This window comes from Merops nubicus, unplaced genomic scaffold (genome assembly GCF_000691845.1).
Source record: "Merops nubicus isolate BGI_N331 unplaced genomic scaffold, ASM69184v1 scaffold18659, whole genome shotgun sequence".
Lineage (NCBI taxonomy): Eukaryota > Metazoa > Chordata > Aves > Coraciiformes > Meropidae > Merops > Merops nubicus.
The window spans coordinates 1-19302 of record NW_008630398.1 but is presented as its reverse complement, the minus strand read 5'-3'; the positions used below and the strand labels follow the sequence as shown (position 1 = coordinate 19302).

General features: G+C 40.8%; 2 protein-coding genes across 2 annotated transcripts in view; one reads left to right on the top strand and one right to left on the bottom strand.

Annotated features, from left to right (window-relative positions):
* MCMBP (minichromosome maintenance complex binding protein) overlaps window positions 1-12748 on the top strand; it is a 15928-nt gene extending 3180 nt beyond the window's left edge. Inside the window, exons 5-16 of the mRNA XM_008947294.1 lie at window positions 1-90; window positions 1564-1695; window positions 2264-2415; window positions 3163-3263; window positions 5103-5272; window positions 6125-6248; window positions 7732-7849; window positions 8531-8696; window positions 10711-10844; window positions 11458-11622; window positions 11998-12086; window positions 12370-12748. Of these exons, the coding sequence (XP_008945542.1) occupies window positions 1-90; window positions 1564-1695; window positions 2264-2415; window positions 3163-3263; window positions 5103-5272; window positions 6125-6248; window positions 7732-7849; window positions 8531-8696; window positions 10711-10844; window positions 11458-11622; window positions 11998-12086; window positions 12370-12496 (1568 nt within the window). The 3' untranslated portion in view covers window positions 12497-12748. The remainder of the gene's footprint in view (window positions 91-1563; window positions 1696-2263; window positions 2416-3162; window positions 3264-5102; window positions 5273-6124; window positions 6249-7731; window positions 7850-8530; window positions 8697-10710; window positions 10845-11457; window positions 11623-11997; window positions 12087-12369) is intronic.
* Window positions 12749-16094: 3346 nt separating this feature from the next.
* LOC103779650 (phosphatidylinositide phosphatase SAC2-like) lies at window positions 16095-18936 on the bottom strand (the record flags this gene model as incomplete). The annotated part of the gene is made up of 2 exons (XM_008947293.1): window positions 16095-17266; window positions 18849-18936. Coding segments are annotated over 2 exons (1223 nt in total), but the record flags the coding sequence as incomplete, so codon positions are not given.
* Between the last annotated feature and the right edge of the window lie 366 nt (window positions 18937-19302).

Here is a 19302-nt window from a genome sequence, read left to right as displayed (position 1 = left end):
AAATTGATTTGAACTCCTCACAAACGGTCACCTCAGAGAGACAGACTTTCTACTGTGTTCCAGTGCCTGGGGAATCAGCATGGGTGAAAGAAATATCCTTTTAAACTGAGCTAGTGCTCTGCTGTACAAACAGCAATCACCAGCTAATTCGTTAGATTTAAGGAGATAAGTTTATTTAAAGTTTCTTTTATTTTGAGTGAATCAGGAGAGGTGGTAGCTGTAGGAAAAGTACAAAGAAAAGTCAATGGTGTGCTATTTGCACAGAGAGGATGCCAATTAATTTAGGAGTCTTGTTTTTTAATTTAGTAGGGATTTAGACCAGATTTTCCTGTTTGCTTGGGAAGGTCTTGGAAATTTATGTTAATTTTGATTTGCAAATGCTTAGAAAAAAAGAAACTTCGTTGAGCCGTGCGCATTCCATTGGCACTTTCTGCTTAAGTCAGAACATTTCCATAGTGACACCCTCCCACAAGAACCTGTAAACACCTGTAGCTGAGCATGTTAAGGCAATAATTCCTGGAAAATTGAAATATTGTGCTTTTCATAATCTGACCACAGTACATCATTTTCTCAATGAGTACAGGAAACATTTTGGGGAGAAAGAAATCATCTTTAGTCTCTGCTGGTAAATGAAAGTTGATTTTTTTTGAGTGGAATGGATACAGGATGCTTATTTAAACACCTTTTAGGAATTTTTTATTATCTTCCCCTCCAAGGGAGTGGGGAGGGAGAGTTTTAGAAAACTTGAGGTATGTTGCCTTTTGTAAAAGGTAAGAATTTCATGGTAAATCTATAATGATATATTTCATATTTTGAGTTCAGAATTTAAGAAAACTACTTGTCATTGGCACAGAATGCAAATGCCATTTTAAAATAAAGCTAACACAATTTTTGTAATAACATGATTGGTAAGAGTCATTGAATGAAACGTGCAGCAAAGTACTGCAGGAATGGAAACTTAAAGTGTTTGACTTAAGGTGCTTATCTTGAAGTGTTATGAAAATAGTGAACACAATTTCAGTGTTTACTCATCAAGCTAGGAAAAGGAATAGTGTATTAGCTTTTTCAAATTTAATTTACATGTGTGGTATTGCTAGTATCTTTCTTTTTAAAGTATAATAATTATATTAGATAGCAAGTCTTTAAATGTTACTATAATGTTTGTTCTTTAGGATTGAGGTGTGAGAGGAAAAAAAAAATCCTAATATTTTTGTTTGCACCTGACCAAAACCATGCTCTCTGGGCTTAAAAAAACAATCAAAGAAACAACAACCAAAAAAAGAAAAAAATAACCAAACCACAGCTTTTAGAGATTGAGAGTGGAATAGCACTCAGTGTTTTTTAATTTCCATTTTCCACAAAGCCAATGACTGCTGTACACTTCTTAAGCAGGTGATTTATTTAGCTAAAGAAATGATGTCTAAATAATAACCTGAATCATTATTTTAATATCTTGCTCAAAACAGGATAATAGCATTTTGTTAAATTCGAGCAAATTAGGGTTTGGGTGTTTTTTTTGTTTTCTCTCCACTGAGTCTGTGGTTGTCCTTAATCCCCAATTTTAAGCATATATTAGTGCCAGCCAAGCCCGAGTTAGTCCTTCAACATCCTACACACCAAGTCGCCACAAGAGGAGCTATGAGGAAGATGAAGATATGGATCTACATCCCTCTAAACAGAAAGAGCAGCACATGGGTAATAGTCATTATTGATCAATAGTTAGTATGATATCTTTCCAGAATTTGCAAAAATTTCATTTTAAAACATTGAAACACTTGTCACTGTTTGAATCAGTACAGCTGCTGCAGCTTTCATGGCTAATTTTGTGGCTTTGTTGAAGCCCTGAGTGGTTTAAATTGAAGTAGTGTGGGAGAGCCAATGGTGTTGCATGTACATTGTATGACTTCCTGGTAGTAGTTTCTAGAGTTAGTTCCTTGCAGTCCTGTGGAATTCAGAAAAAAGTCATTCACACAGTTTAAGCATTACATTTTGAAAATGAGATTTCTGGCTGTGTCTCGGTTTCTAAGGCACACAGATCTTTACCAGTAAGTACTCTCACTTATACTTGGATTGAAAATATAAAATATGCATTTGTGAGACTGTTCTATTCTGATTAAGAGTATATTCTGTCAAATACATTGTATTATTAAATATTTTTTGTTGGCCATCTTGTTAAATTAGTTTAATTCTGCGTTGCTCACTGAAGAAAGTTGGTTACTTTTACATTTCCCTTTAAAGAGCCTAAAAATCCTTTCTTTTTCAGGCAGTGGAGGTGATATCCATGGATGTGTGGAGCCAAAAAGATTAGAAACAGAAGCTTCTGCAGGTCATCAGCTCATTTCTCCCAACTGCTCCCCTCCACTTGACCTAAATTTTCCATTGCCAGGAGAGAAGGGACCAGCATGTCTTGTGAAGGTAACGAAAACAGAGAGGTGATGAATGTGGCTGTGGCCTCAGTGAGGCAAACACTCTCTGAAGCCAGAATGTAAATAGTTGGCCTGGCATTGGTTTATAGGCACAGAAACTGTTTCTCAAGTCCAGGATTTTGTTTCTACAGATAGTTACATTGGGTCTCCTCAGGAGTGCTGTACCTGAATTGCTAAAATCTTTCAACAGCACTTACTAGAACTTGCAGATTCTCACTACACTTCGCTTAACAAAAATATCCATTACTACATGCTTCAGGTTGTAGCTGGTGTTGAGTCCTGGTATTTTGCTTTTAGGATTGTTCTCTAAAGGGGAAAAAGTTGATGGAACAAGCCAAAAACCATAAACTACACATTTTTATATTGTTTGTGAAATAGTCTCTGACTCACTAGTGTGCGATATTGACTATGAAGCTTCCAGCACAACGTTTCTCTGCTGTTACTGGGTTGGATGCTCTCTTAGTCAGCAAATCTTGATAAATCAGATTAGAATACAATTGTTCGTCTGGCGAAAGAATTCCGACAGGGAAAAGCATGTGATCATAGAAACTCCTGTTTCCAGTGTAAACTTGCTGACACTGAGGACTAGGAGGGACCTCTTCACACAGCCTGCGCTCAGTCTACAGCTGAGTCTTCTGAGATTTTTCCCTTTTGTCTGTGTGTGTGTGTCTGTGTGTCTGCAGTCCTGTGCCTGGCCCATCTGCCTCTGTATTTCATTATCTCCTCTTTGTGGCAGGTCTATGAGAGCTGGGACAGCTTCAAAGTCAACGATGTTCTGGAGGTGTACGGGATTTTGTCTGTGGATCCAGTGCTGAGCATAGTAAACAATGAGGAGAGGTGAGGCTCCCCTGATGCATGATCCTGAAACAAAGGAGACTTTTATTTCAATGAGCAAAATATTTTGGCTGTTCCCTTAACACAGACAAGGAAAATAAATACATAACAGTCATGCCTGAGAGGTGAAATTTGTTGCTTAAAAAATGCTTGATGTAGAAAGAGTTCAATCCACGGTCCTGTAAACGAGTCCAGTTGTACTCTGGTGTGTCCATACCCTTGGATACACAGTGCATCTTTTTTTAGATTGTTGTATAGTCTGTAAAACAGAGTTTCTATAGCTAAGTGTTTGTACTCTTTCATGCCTATTAAACTTTCAGTGAATGAGCAAATAGTGAACAAAGCTTTCAAATACAAATTATTTCAAAGGACATTTTGTAAGTCCATGAAAGCTGTTCTGAAGAGTATTAAAAAAAAGTGACCAAAACAAGTAAAAACTGCACTGACTTTTTTTGTTAATTAAGGTATATCATCACGATATATCAGCACTGATAGATACTTCCTATTTTACCTGCTGTTCTGCAATTACTTGCTTGGCCAAATACTTACTAAACCAGAGTGACACAAGAAGTCAATTTTTGAAATGAAACTGTTGATGGATCTAACAAACGTAGTAGTGATGTCTTGAACCATTGCACTTTAAATTGTTTCTGTTGGTGAGTTTATCTTTCTGATAAGTACAATGTTGAGAGTGCAGTGTCAATGCTTTATAGTGCCAGCTTCTTAAAAGTTGCAGCCTGGTCAGCTGCTTTTGGTTATCATCTGTCTGACAGCTAATCCCAGGCTGACAGCTCAGTTGGTCTGTCATAGGTGGTTGGGGTTTTTTCCTGTATGTCATTCTGTCACAAATAGACAAAATGGTGGCCTTTAGCAATCTTTTGAATACAAACGAAATCTCTTTTAATGGCAAGAGTGGGTGGTCTGTTGATGGACTGAAGAGGCTGTGAAGTTATAAAGCCTTCCAGCTTTTAAAACAAGTGTAAGTTGATTAAATTTGTACTGAGCTTCCCTTGTATCTGATAGTCACTTTAGGGATTTTAGTTTATACGTAACAAATGAACACCTCCTGGAAGGGATTTTCTAAAGTGTCATCAGAGGGAGCAGAGCTTGTGTATCTGAACTCTTAGATTAAGAGGTAATACCTTCAAGTTTCAGCCAAGTTATGTCAGGGTTTATTTACACATCTTCTGACTCGGCCAGTGACATTGCTGTTACATGGCTGCCTGGATGATCTTGTGTTGGGTTCTGGAACCTGGTGGAATATGAAAACCTTGCATACACAAGATAAATCTAATAAATCACTACCTTGTTTTGTTAAAAGTTTGGACTTCACTCAGTACATGCTGAACAGAACAGTGCGTAACATTTTATTTGAAGCTACATCATATTAAATGGTGCAGCAGATAATAAAAGAGTTTTTGTTTGGGCTGTTTGGTTTTGGGGTTTTGTTTTTCAGTTTCTGTTTGGGGATATTTTTAGTTGGCTTTGTTAGGGGCTTGGAGCTTTGGTTTTTTTTTTTTTTTTTTTTTAAAAATTGGGTTTTTTTTTTTTTTTTTTTTTAGAAAACTGAGATTTGATTGTTTTCTGAAACTAATACAATATTTTTGGTCAAGCATGCTTTGTCATTTCTGTATCATTATATAACTGTGATTCAGTGTGCATGGTGTTTATAAAAACCACCAAGAAGGTAGTTTGAGTATGGGAGGAGTTAGCAGGAGCTGGAGCAGATGTTGTTTGTTTGGACGTGCTCTGTTCTTGGCCGGGTTCCAGGCGCTCCTAGTCAGATGGAGAGAAATTTGTGTGGAATGTTTCTAAGTCCAGTTGTGCTGTGCCCTTTCCTAGGGACAGCTCATCCCTCGACCCTATGGAGTGTATGGACATGGCAGAGGAGCAGCGAGTCCACAGTCCTCCAGCCTCATTAGTGCCCCGAATCCATGTGATTTTGGCACAGAAATTACAACACATTAACCCGTTACTGCCTGCCTGCCTTAATGAAGAGGAGAGTAAAACCTGTGAGTACCTGAACTTCACCTCTCTCTGTGTACATGTAAATGTGTAGTTTCCTAGCATATGTAAACAAATTCTGCTTTGCTCAGAGACAAACACATCAATGGCAGGGTTTGAAATTAAATCTTATTCAACAGAGGAGCAGAACTGGACAAGATACAGGTGCTTGTGTTTGTGACCCTTACGTGTTTACCTGAAATAAATGTGACTGAGATGAAAGCTGGATTTGCATTCTGCGTGCCAAGGATTTTACCAAGTTTTTCAGCCATAAGAATTCATTTGTTTTCAAATGGAGTAGTGAATTGCTGGAAAATTAGATTGCCCATTTAGTATAACAGTGAAAATGAAAAACATACTGGAAACTTAAAGAATCATGATACTGTGAAGAACATGAGGCAATTCTGCTTTTAAGCAACTGTGCTATTCTTTGTGACCTATTTGGGTTTTTTTAATTATTGCATGCAAACCTCTAATTGATATTTATAATTTTCTTCTTTGCATGCCTTGTATTGATTGTCCTGAGCTGTGCTATGTGTAAGGGGTTTGGGTTTTTTATGCCTTTAATGTCGTATGGATAGGCTATCAATTTTAGAATTTTGGCTCCAAACTTCACAGCCTTCTGCAAATGCATTACCCAATATCTAATTTAAAAGAAAGCATTTCCAAGGAAATGTTGAGTGACTCAGGTTATCCAAAGCCAGTAGTCGCCTAGTTGAAAAACCAGGGAGTAACTATCTTTCCTAAGACTGTTTTGGAGTGACCATTCTTCATCAAACTGTAATAGAAATTAAGATTTACACAGCAGGAAGAGGAACAGCATATTTTCTGACATTTGTTGTCTTCTGCTCTTTTATCAGTTGTTTCCAATTTCATGTCTGAGCTGTCACCAGTGAGAGCAGAGTTACTTGGGTTCCTCACCCATGCCCTCTTGGGGGACAGTTTGGCTGCTGAATACCTTATATTGCATCTCATCTCTACAGTGTAAGTATGGAGATGCTTGCTGAGAATTTTTATATTCCTCTTTTAAAAGAAATCTCCTTTTATGTGGTTCTTCACTGCTCTGCAAATAAATGGCAGAAATAGTTTAAATAGTACTTATTCCAGTAGTACTTTGTCCAGCTAGAGTTGTCCTAATAGACATAGTAAACAGATTCCATTGTCTGAAATAACAGCAAGCTTTGCTACAAGGCCAGTTTTGTGGCAGTATAACCTTTCAGTGTGCCTTCAAGAGTTGGACAAATCTCCAAGATAGACTTTTAAACAGAGATATAAAAACATATTTTTACATATCTAGCTGCTTTTATTGACTAGGGCATGCTACTGGCTTCTCAAAGACAGCATTTACTGACTGCAGTAGTTGTCATTTAGATGTTAAAAGATACTGAAAGGTACATTCTGGGATTTTAATTAAATGTAGACATAGGTTTAATGGGAAGTTCACGTGACCCCTATTTAGCACATGACACAAATTTGCCACCTGAGCTGATGCTGCAGCTGAATGTGCACGTGCTGTCATCTGTCTTCCTGGCTGATAAAGTGCATTTGCTGAACGTTATCTTAGACTGGTTTGAACAGTCACTGTTTAAAGACTGTTAGTCTTTCTCAAAATGAAAATTCATTCCACTTTCTAAAAAAAAAAATTTCTTAATAAACCAACCACTTGTTTTATGGTTTGCAAAAATTCCATTCTGTTACAAAGTGAGTAGCAAAGCACGTGTTTGTGTAACAGCGTTTACAGAGCTGCAGTTGGACTCAGTGTCTGCCTTTCTCATACCTGCTGTCAGCCTCAGCAAGGCAGGTGGTGTCAGGATGGGTCCACCCATAGTGCCATGGCAGCATGATGGTGAGCTGACAGGATTTATGGTGGAGTTGTTGCAACAGTTGTTGCCCTGACCCCTTGTCCCCATGTAAATAGAAGTACTTCAATATCAAGATTCAGGTTTTGTTTTCATTCTGTGCACACTTTGTCTAGTGGGACTGTGAATGCTCTAAGACTTAGACTAGAATGTGTTTTCTCTCTTAGCTGGTATCACAAAAAAGTTGAAATTTGTCAAGAATGGGGAGAAGATATACAGTAAGAAGAGGGAGAGGAAAGCTGAGGGCAGGTAAAGGAAATGAACGATAAACAGGGAAATTGAGATTGGGCAACCAGAAAGCAAAAGGATGAAGTAGTTTTACTGCATAACAGTAGAGCACAGGGCGAGCAAAGTGTCTGGGAGGCACATTGCAGGATCTCAAGCACTATAAACGTGCTGCTGTTGTGCAAAGCCTTCCAAAGCAGCCTTCAGCCTAACCTGGCTCCATGGGCTCTGGAGAGCGCAGAACCCGTGGCTGTCGTTTACATGTGCACTAATACTGAAATCCTGTTAGCTGTCAGAGGTACTGCACAGCACACACACTGACTGCTGCCTCTCTTCACTGTGCTAATCAGATGGCAGCCTAACCTGTGTTATTTTTGGTTTAGTTATGCAAGACGAGATGTGCTTCCTCTGGGAAAATTCACAGTCAACCTGAGCGGATGTCCGAGGAACAGCATCTTCACGGAGCACATATACCGCATCATCCAGCAGCTGGTTCCAGCAGTGAGAGCAACAGCACTGCAGTGCTTTAGTATTTCTGCTGGGAGATGGGGGGCTACTTGTCCCAAGCAAATAAACAGTGTTTTAGTTAAAGGCAGGCTTTGTAAACCAAGGCTCCTGCCATCCGTGCAGAGGGCAGGTGAACGTGGAGATGGGGCTTCCCTGTCAGCTGAGGTCTCTGTTTACCTGATCATCTAGGATAAATACAGCATAAAATCATATCCCCACAAGGTGCTGCATACTTTTTGTCTTTCTGGATGATATGCTTAAACATTTAAGTGGTTTAATTCTCATGGTGTTACTGTTTATCCCCAAGTTGGGGGATACTGTTCTGCAGGAAAGTTACAGTAAGTCAGTTTGGGTTCATAATCATCGCATTGCTGCAGTAAATCATTTGTTCTTGTTTGGCTTATCCTAGATGTACCATACAGGCAGCCAGAGTTCTTAACAGCATTATTTTCCTTTGGGGAAATTTCCTTGGGGAATTTTTAAAAGTATTTAGCATTTGGCCGTGTGGGATAAAGCACGTTCTGTACGCTAGAGCCGTGACTTGTGGTAACAAGTTTTGCCTCACTTAATGTGGGGGTTCACAATTGCAGCTCTTGCTGAGGGAAGGTGTTTGCTAGGGGAGCTGGAGGAGAGGAAAGGTGCTGATGGGTTTCTTGGTTCCTTTTCTCACTGCAGTCCTATCGCCTGCCAATGACGGTGGAGAACATGAACCAGTCGCGGTTCATCCCCCACAAGGACTACGCGGCGAACCGCCTGGTCAGCGGCGTGCTGCAGCTGGCCAGCAACACCTCCCTGGTGGTGGATGAGACTCAGCTGGAGCAAGGACAGCTGGACACAACAGGTAGGTAGTTTTGGTTGGGGGGGTTGTTTGGTTGCTTTAACACTTCTCCCCTGGAGGGTTCAAAGTTGGTATCTTAAGGCAGTGACGCTAATCGTGTCCCGGTGACAACTTTCTAGCTTTCTATGACAAAACTGTCTGTGGTTTCCCTATCCTATTTCATTGCCTGAACCAACTTCCTGCCAGCCTGCAGAAACTTAACGCTTGATCTCTTGCACGTTGTTTTGTTTTGTTTTTTCTCCTATTTTACTTTCAGCAGTTTTCTGGTATTTTGCTAAGAAACGCTTGTGTGGAGTCAAAATCTCTATCTCAGACCACAGATGACCAATAGTGAAACAAGACTGTTCCTTGTTCAGCTCAGCTTTGTTTGCATTGGAGACAACTCTGGACAGTGTCTTTGTCACTTGGTGGAAAAGCCCACCAGTTTGAATAAATCTTTAGGCCAGAACACCTCTGGTTCATTAGAATGGCCTTCCAGTTTCCTATGAGAATGAATGAAGAAGTGGGGGAATCACGTGCTGCTGCCTTATGCTTGACACTCTTACTGTATATATGGAAACCACCCCTGAAAAGCCAACTAAAAATTGGAGATAATAAAAATAGATGTTACTCTGTGGAACAGAATGATGATTCTATCTTGTAAGCTGACATAGTGCTGTGTAGCCTTTCTACAGAGCTTTAGGCAATTTGTTTAATTATAACCTACATAACAAAGGTCAGTTGCAGTATGTCTTTATTTTAAAATAAAAATGCTATCTTGAGCTGGACTATGTGATGCTGCAAGCCTGCTGGGTCTCCCTGCTGAGTGTCAGTGCTCTGTCCCATTCAAGTGCTCGGTCTGGCAGCACCAGTGAGCTTCAGATTTCAAGCTGATTTTATTTAGAAATATCATTTTCTTTAGCTACTCCTATTAAAAGTTGGGTTTTTTGAAATTACTCACTTGGTTTTAAATCTTAAGGGGTTTTTTTTGTTAGTCTGCTGTAGTAAATTTGCAACATTTCACTAAAGAAAACAGTAAAACTAGTAGAAATCTCCATGTTGTCTGTTCAAAAAAAATGTTAACACATGACAAACTGCCATTTACAGAATATTGCTGTGCTGCTTTACAGGCTTGCTAAAATGCTTGTTCTTGATGTCTAACAAAACTCAGCTTCCAATGAAAGAGGTGGTTTAAGTATTAAGAGCTGCAAATAAAAAAGGCTTGTTAGTTTTATTTCATGTCTGTTGGTGGTATGTTGCTCTCCTCTAAATTTAAAGGGAAAAAAGTAAAAATTTTTGATTTCTTGTAACAATGCTGGGAAAAAAATTTTATGCTAGAGAAGTAGTACCTTAGATCTAGTAGTTAGCTTGGAAGTCTAGGAAGTTACAGCTTGGAGATTTCAAGTGGGAAAATGTCACAGAAGTAAACTAATATTACATTGCCTTTATTTACTAATTTTGCCATTATTTTCCATATATTAAATTAATACTAATGCATTAAAGGCAAAACCACAACAGTACATGTGTCATTAGATGCACTAATGCTGCTGAAGAGAAATTCAGATTGTTGGGCACCTGTTGGTATTTCAAAGGGAGAATTCCAAGTGTTAACCAGTTAATTTGTCAGTCTTAATTAAGATTGTAAAAAAAAAATCTGATTGACAAATCCAGCAAGACTTTCTTGGGTTTTTATTCCCCTTTAAGCTGTTAAATCACACTTTCTGTCAGACAGCTGATAGTGGTTTGTCCTCTTTTGAGGAGAGATGGGGTTTCTTCTCTGTAACTAGTTGTCTGGCTTTGTAGGACTACTGAAAACATTTAGCTCTTAACCCACACTAGGCCAGATAAACATTAGGTTTGAAATCCTTCAAGAATTCTTAATTTTGATCTTAAGAAATAGTTGTCTCTATCTGGGAGATGCGCCAGGCACAAGAAGAGGGAGGATGCTTGCAAGTCCTAAAAACAGACTGAAGGGAAAAAAAATCAGGTCTGATGTGTTTAAGTCCAGTGGTCAGAGAACTTGTTCTTGCTGTTGCAGGTGTGCACAACGTGACGGCCCTGGGTAACCTGATAACTTGGCAGAAGGTGGACTATGACTTCAGCTACCACCAGATGGAATTCCCATGCAACATTAACGTCCTCATCACCTCCGAGGGCCGGTCGCTCCTCCCGGTACGGCGGGGCCCTTCCTGAGCCGGGGGGACGGGCTGTGGCTCCTTGCTTGGAGCGTGCTCTTCAGAGACAAGTGAGGCACTGCCTCGTGCCCAGGGGGGTGTGACCAGCATTAGTTACTGACTTCCCACCCGGCACTGCAGCCAGGGCAGAAACCTGGGCAGAGCAAAGCCAGGGGATGGGCCCCTCTCCTCTTGGCTGAAGAGCGTGGTGATAGCAAGGCATGGCTGAAGTTGTTACCAGGGACCCTGGCAGTGCGTTAGGCTGCTGCTCTCAGAGCCTTCCTCTAGTGCAGGAGTTCCTGAGGTGATGGGCAACAGATCTGCCCTTGACCCTAGAAAAACTGAGTGGTCTGAACTTACAAATATCTGATCTCTTCCACTGCAGCTTTAGGAACTGAGCGTTTGCTCTCTTGCCTCTTGCTGAAACTGGCTCCTGCTTGAATAAGGACTCACCTTGGCTCTGAAAGAGAGGACTGTTAAATGTTTAAAGAATGAATTGTTTCACCTGAATTCTGAGAAACGGCGACTTCTGTTGCTTTAGAGATTAAATTAGTCTTGGGACAGCAAAGAATAGGATGTGGAAAGAGATGATATGTAATTTTATTTTTCAGTCAGATTGCCAAGTCCACTTACAACCACAGATAATTCCACCCAACATGGAAGAGTACATGAACAGCCTCCTAACAGCAGTGCTCCCCTCGGTGCTGAACAAATTCCGGATTTACCTAAGCCTGCTGAGGCTGCTGGACTATAGTATATCTGATGAAGTGACCAAGGTATGGAAGACTTCACTAACAGGTTTTCAGCTGTATACTCAGGTGGAAAGCACCTTAATAGAAAGTTGCTAGAAAGTTGATGTACTTGTATTGCTCTTCCTGTCAGTGATTCTTGAAGTTTTCTAAAAACCAAACAGAAGCATTGTCTTCCTCCTGACTGTGCCTTCAAGGATTTGAACTCTTGAGTATTTCACTGTGTGCTTTGCACGTACCCTGCTTCCTACAGTTCAGTTTGAAAACTCATTTCAAAGATAAATAGTCCACGAGTTGGAATGTGTTTCTCCTGTAATCTAAGGGTAGTTAGGGTGTTTAAAAGCTGCTCTTGTAGTGTTGAGGATTCTTTTTCAGCACTGAACTCTGCTGTGTTGTTTTCAGGCAGTAGAGGAGGACTTTGTAGAAATGCGCAAGAACGACCCCGAGCGCGTGACGGCCGATGACCTGCACAGGACACTGCTTGTGGCAAGGTGGGTAGGGCTGGCTGTCAACTGGAGGCTTTCTAGCAAGCCACTGCCAAATCAGGTCAATGCTCCTAGTCTGCAGTTGGTAGTTGCATGAGGCCAGCCAGCAATCCAGAGATGGAAGCTCCTCTTCTTTTGGTCCTCTTGTCACAGGTTCCTAGTTGGGCAGAGCTTTCTTCCCATGGTATCTCAGGATGCTGGAAGAAAACTGGGGTGGTTTTTTTGTATTCGTTTCTCAAACCCAGCACCTGAACAAGCTCTTACCTCCTTGGTGTTTCTGCTCCTGCAGGTTCCTGTCTCTCAGCGCGGGGCAGACGACGCTGTCGCGGGAGAGGTGGCTCAGAGCAAAACAGCTGGAGGCGCTACGTCAAGCCAGGCTTCAGCAGCAAAAATGTGTTAATGGGAATGAACTCTAACATTTTGTGGCTGTTGCTATGAAAATTTGTCTAATCCTAGATGGAAACCATACTAAGATTGGAATATTGTTTATACCAGTTTTTGTAGATAATTTATACCAAAAAAGTTATGGATATTTACCCTCAGTCTGAACACACTTAACTCTGTTCAGCCAGTTAAACGTATTTTATGGAATTTTTTTGGAGCCTGTTTTGTAATTGAAAAATTGGTAACAATGAGCAAATTGTTTGATATTAAACTTTAATACTGAAGCTGTGTAAACTTCTTTCCTTTAGTACAAAGAAAATTTAACCCAGAGTCCTTCATACACAGCAGTGGTAGGCTCTTCTCTGGAGTAAGTTTGTGCTATCATTCTTGAAGGGCTGAATTCGGGTCAGAGTGTTCAGCCAGCCAGCAGCCACAGCTGAAACAAACAGACTTTAGTGGCTGGAACTGTCTGTACTGTTGTTCCCCCAGCTCAGGCACGCTGTGCTCAGAGCAGCAGCACAGTAGAGATTACATTGTGCTATCAAGGAGTGAGCTGATCTTATCTGTGACAGGGTTCCAGTATGAAATTCTTTGTTATTGTACTTTGAGAAGACCATGACCAACTTCTTGGATCTCTCTAATGAGCTTTATTCTGGCACAAATTTAAAAAAAACAGCAGTCATTGACTGAAGCATGGGTGATACTGATGTACTCATACAAAACATCTTACTTTCTACATTACCAGTAATGCAGTGGGTTTAAATTGTTTGAGTAGTATCAATGAAGAATAGTCTCTACATATCTTATTCCTATTGTACAGCTTGAGCTGGTTTTCAGGATGTACTGCCTCTGATATTACTCAGAACTGGTTTCACAGAGGTGGTTTAAGTGATGAAACTGGATTGGAGCTGGAGTAACCCAGAAAGACTGTGATAGTAGGTAGGGCTGTCTCTACAGAGACAGCCTGCAAGGGCCGGGGATGGAACCAGGCCCCTCTTGTTTCAATTAAGCCTCTCCTGAACAAGAAAAAATGCTCCTGCCCAATCTAAATTAAGCCTCTACCTCGTGCTACCTTATGACTGAAATAGTGTGAGGAGGAACCCCCTTTTTTACTGCATTTCTCCTGTTCTTTTTTAGAACATGGTTCTTTGCTGCACACACAAGCTGAAACTGTCCTTTTTGTCTTTGCAGACTGATTATTATGGCACACAACACTTTTGTTTATCTTAAACCTCAGCCAAGTTTGATGCCCTTTCAAATCACTTACAGCTCGTTTCTATTTGAACACCAAAATGTTTCATTAACATAGTTAAGGGACTGAACAAATACAGGAAGGAAAGGGAAGTCTCTCCTCAAAAGGCAGTCTGAAAATCACAGTTGGTTTGTAAGATTGTCTTCCAGTGATGCTCTGAGTATGGTTTTGGTGCATATTGCCATAGATTGTGTGAGACTCTTAAATATTGGACAATTTGTAAGCTGGAATGACATGATACTTTTGGATCAACCAGCAGTGAACCAACATAACCAATCAGGAATAGTTTCCAGAAAGGTAGTTATCAGTCATATAATATATTCTTATATTAAAAGAATGGCTGTTTATAGCTACTGCTACCTTTGCCCTGCAGGGACTTTCAGACTGTAGAAGTCACTACAAATATTTGTACAGATCAGTTTCTTTCTCCTACCAAAATAAAGGCAAAGTATTTGGCATTTCCTCTCCCTCCTCCAGAACCTTAGGCAGGTTTTGATCTGTAACTGCCTGAAGGGAGGCTGCAAAGGGGAGCACCAGTGGTGCACAGTGCTGGGACAAGAGGCCACAGGCACCAACTGAAACAGAGGAGATTCCCTCTGACAGGAACAAGTGTTCCTGATGTTCAGAGTGGCTGAGCACTACACGAAGCTGCCCAGAGGGTGCTGGAGTCTCTCTCCTTGGAGATGTTCAAAAGCTGTCTGGATAGCCCTGGGCAGGCAGCTCCAGGAGGCCGTGCCTGTGCAGGGAGGTTGGACTGTATGACCACCTACCTTCAGCCGTTCTCACTCTGAAGCCAGAGCAAGTCAAGACAATCCACTCACCTTTGAAACTTCAAGCCCCACAGTACTATATCCCTTAACATAACATGCCAAAAAGCATCTTCTAATTCCACATTTTTTTTATTAAAATATCTCATGTATATTGCTCACATTAAAATACAGCAGTAGTTTAATTTTAAATATAGCCACAAGTATAGACACTCCAAAAACCCAAACCCACATCACTTTAATAAAGCAAATAAATAAATCAAATTCATTTATCAAAGTTTCAGACCATCAGGGTTAGGTGATAACCATTTCAGACACACAAGAAGTCCTAAGACACTGTACTACCCTACCCCTATGACATGATTTTTTGGGAACACCACGTGCAGCCTATCTACAGTACATGGACTAGGACACGGAGGCACTGGGTCTCTAATGGTGGTTATAGATACAAACCACAGCATAGTAAGATCCTGCTTTACAGTAGCTTTCAGATAATGTCCTACACTAGAATGGCATGGCAGGGCATTTCTGTGAAAGAGGAAATTGGAGAGATTTAAATCTTTTGACACACATAGATAAGGGGTTGGGAGTTTTTTTATCCAATGCCCAGCACGAGTGGATGCTCAGCCTCATCCTGCGAGTCTGCAAAGCTTGAGTTGGTGATGAACTTGGTTTTGATTAGATGCTGACATCGATGCTCTAATGCAACACTGATTTTATGAAACAGTACATTTGCCTTCTGGTTCAGAAGTTATTTGCATCTGGACAGTTAGAATATAGTTTTTAAAAAAAATCCTAAGAGGGACACGCTGCCTGAAGGTCAAGTATCTGGTTTGTCTTGCTTTCCACAGAGACCAAAATATTAGAGCAAATTGCCAGTGCTTGGAATTTGGAAAAAAGGAAACAGGAACAGCTTCAGCACAGTCAAGATAATTAGAGGGCATTTGCCCCATTTCCCTTCACCTCAAAACAAGTGGTAAAAAAAAAAAATCTACAAATGAAATTTGCACTGCAGAATCGTGGCTGTTTCAGATTGGGTCTATATGCTTTACCTTTACTCAAAGTGTCCCAGGACGTGTGGACATGAAAAAAGGACAGCAAAAAGAAACCTTAACTTCTGGTTAACATAATTCAACAAAATCCCATCAGTTCCCATTGTAGAGGCACAGTTCATAGAATGCTGCATCTAAAACTCCAATGAAAACAAGTAAAAATACTAATCCAAAAATAAATAAAGTGTAAATACCCAGTAAGTTATTTTGCTGGTGCAGTGCAAGGTAAGTAAGGTCACAGAAGTGCAGTATCACCTTTTCAGTATAAATACTTTCTACATAAGTCAGAAGAGCTAGAAAATTAGTCTCCAAAAATAACTGTGCAACACATTGAAGACAGACAGCATGCTTGTTAAATCCCAGTGTCTAAGCTACCTGTTTAAATATGGTTTCCCATTCTTGCATCTCAGCTGCCTGAGGGAATTCCAAAGCTTGGTCAGAACCAAATTCATTTACATCTCTCACTTCCTGTAAACAAGTTATCACTGTTATTGATCCCAGTATTCAGTAGCAGTTCATGCCACAAGGAGTCCTGATGTAATATTTCTAGTATGTATTGAAAGCCACAACTAGAAGAACACTCCCTAAACGAGCAGCTAGATTTGAATTATTCGTGTCTGGCATTGCGTAAACATTTCTTTCAGTTCTTTTTGTTTGATCTCACTCATAGCTTCTGGTTCTGCAGGGCTCTTCTGAACCTTTGCCACAGCAAAATTAATCCCTTGAGTCAATCCTGCTTGTGTGATGTTAGCTACCTGGACCATGGAACTGCGAATTTTCGCGAAAGGAGACACGGCTCTGCTGCTGCTGCCGTCGGCGGGAGAAGGAGTCGTGGGGAGTCCTGACTCAGCGTGGCCAGACACAGACCCTGGGCTTTTATGGGACTTAGTGAAGTCACTCCCACCCACAGCTAGGAGCTGAGGATTTGGCTCAGAAGACTGTACGTCCAGCTTAGATGGCCTGGAAGGAACGTCTCTGATAGCTTCAGCCTTGGTTTCTGCCTTCTCAGATGTATTATTGCTGGCTTGATTTATGATGTGATGGGGCTCTTGAGAACCAGCCTCAGCCTCCAAAACACCTGACACCTTACTTTGAGCATCATGCACAAACCTCTGGCAGTACACATCAATAGGCTTAGCAAACTCCATCTCCACATGGTCAGCAGAAGGCATGGGTACATCTTCACAGTCAGACTGGCCAGCCTGAGAGCCAGGGACCTCAGATGGAACATGAATGCTGATGCTCATGTCTGTGCTGCTTATGGACTGGGACCGACTGCCCAGCCGTGGGGCTGAGGCAAGGATCCCACAGCTAGGCAGCACATAGTCTGTCTGCCCCATGTTCTCCAGAGAGTCGGTCAGCTGGTTGTCCTCATCAGATTTGGAATTGGTCAGGAAATCATCCGAGTGGAATGAATCATTATCTGACACTTCTGTGTCAGACTCGGTATGGACTTTAGCATCTACCACTGGATTCTCTAAAGTTTCCAGGCTGCTATCTGATTTCCAAAGATTCACTTTCAAATTTGGTTTTAGAAAGTTGACTTTCACCTCAGGTTTGGTGAAGCTGCCCAGCTTGCGGAGGTTGCTGATGTTCACATTGGATTTGGTTTGCTTCACTTTTTGATTGAGAGAGGAGAACTTGCTCAGCAAATAATTCTTGCCTTGGGCCAGGGACCCTCTGTTCTGAGACCGAATGCCAATGATGTCTTCGTGAGGCTTACTGCTCTTCCTGGAAGAAAAAGGAAAAATAAGCTCTAATGTACAACCACGTCAGTCTCATTTATAAACACCCAGTATTTACTGTCTCCCAGTCTATTTCCATCACAGAGATGGACATTTCAGCTAACAAGTTACCCTTTCCTTATGTAATTGTACTCACAGAAGCTAACCAAATTCAAAACAACAAAAACAAAGGAGGGTTGACACAGGATGGTACCAAACAAGGGGCAAAGTGAGCTTCTGCAGGCATTTAATTGTAGAGGAAGCTGGATTTTAATTCTGTGTTTGTAACCCTGACTGTTTATGCTGTACTTGGTAGCCAGGTGTGACAAATACTCAGTCTTCAGTACCTGTAAGAAAGAGGAAGGTTTTTCTTTCTAGTCTGCTGGGAAAAGAAGCTGAAATAGCAGCCCCATAATCAAGTGCAGAAGAAAGTTATTGAAATATGCACCCTGACAGTTTTCACTTGACCATTTACAATTGTTCTACACACTTCTTCCAGTAGTTCATACAGTCTGAATTAGAAGAGCCCAAAATAGTGCAACAGATCACACTGGAACTGGTCAAACATTCAGAACTTCAGCTCACCATCCTCTCATTTCTACTGTGTTGTCCTTCCTAAGTGATTTCCTCACTGTTAACACCTCACCAATATTTGTAGATAAAGGTCACTTCTGTTTAATTATGGACAATTGCCTTAAGAAAAACCTATCTAAAAAGTCCTAGTAAGTACTTCTAATTATCATCTATGCTTTTGTGTGCCCTCTTCTCTTAATGGGTTTGCAAAACAAACCTCTGTGCCACTCGAAGACTTTGGAGTTCAGAAGGTTAACTACAAGTTTTGTGAGAAGAAATGAATGAAATGTTATCTGGATTTGTTAACACTCAGCTGCAGTGGAAAAACCAGTTCTACACTTCACAGGTTGTCGTATTACAGAAGCAGACACTAAGTTCAGATAGGATAAAAGTAAATTTGGCAAACTAATCATGAACCCTCTGATCTGCAGTACTTTATTTGCTTTTGGTAGTGTATATTGTCTGTAAGCACACAATTGCTCTCAGCTCCCTGGAAGGAGGTTGTAGCAAGGTGGGGGTTGGTTTCTTCTCCCATGTGGTAAGCAATAGGCCAAGAGGAAACGGCCTCAAGTTGCACCAAGGGAGGTTGAGGTTGGAAAAATTAGGTTTGGAAAAATGTCTTCACAAAGGGTTGTCAAGAGCTGTCCCTGGCTGCTCCAGGGTGGAGTCCCCATCCTGGAGTGGTTTAAAAGCTGTGTAGATGTGGCACTGAGGGACATGGGTTAATGGCTGGCTGGGCAATGCTGGGTCAGCCATTGGACTTGATGACCTTGAAAGTCTTTTCCAACCTACGTGATTCTATGATTGTATCTATAAAATATTGTTCTTCCTTATACTCTTGGATAAGGGCCTGCAGAGAGGTATTAGTGGAAGCAGCATATAGACAAAATGAACTCCTAGCACAGCAGCTAGATACAGATGTTTTTAGACACCACATGTGACTGCTACCACACACTGTTAGCCACTGAGGAGAGAGCAGAAGAGGAACACAAGATCTGCATCATTTGATTACTCACCTTTCTAGCTTTTTCTCAATAATGGGCACATCCAATCCCATTGCTTGCTTTGTGATCCTCAGCATTTCTGCAATGCACTGAAGAGTGTCTGAAATCCAAGTAGAAGCCTGTTAGACCCTTCCAAAAACCTTTAAAACTCCATATTCTAAAATCTACAAAGTAGTAAATCTCATTTTAATGGAAGTAAGTTTGAGTTTGTTGGGTTTTTTCTTTCACCCTTTAGAACAGTTGCACCCTACATGTCGCAACTCTGATTTAAAGCTTACAAAATAAGATTGACTCTCAAAATAAGAGACTGACTCTACAAAATAAGAATAGACTTTCCTTAAACCTTGAATACTGGGTGAAAGTTAATCATTGCCACAAGTCATTATTTGGAGAAGAATGGAAGCAATTATATTTATTCCTGTCTTTGCTGGAGAAAATTCAGTGCTCCAGGTAAGAAGGGATATTT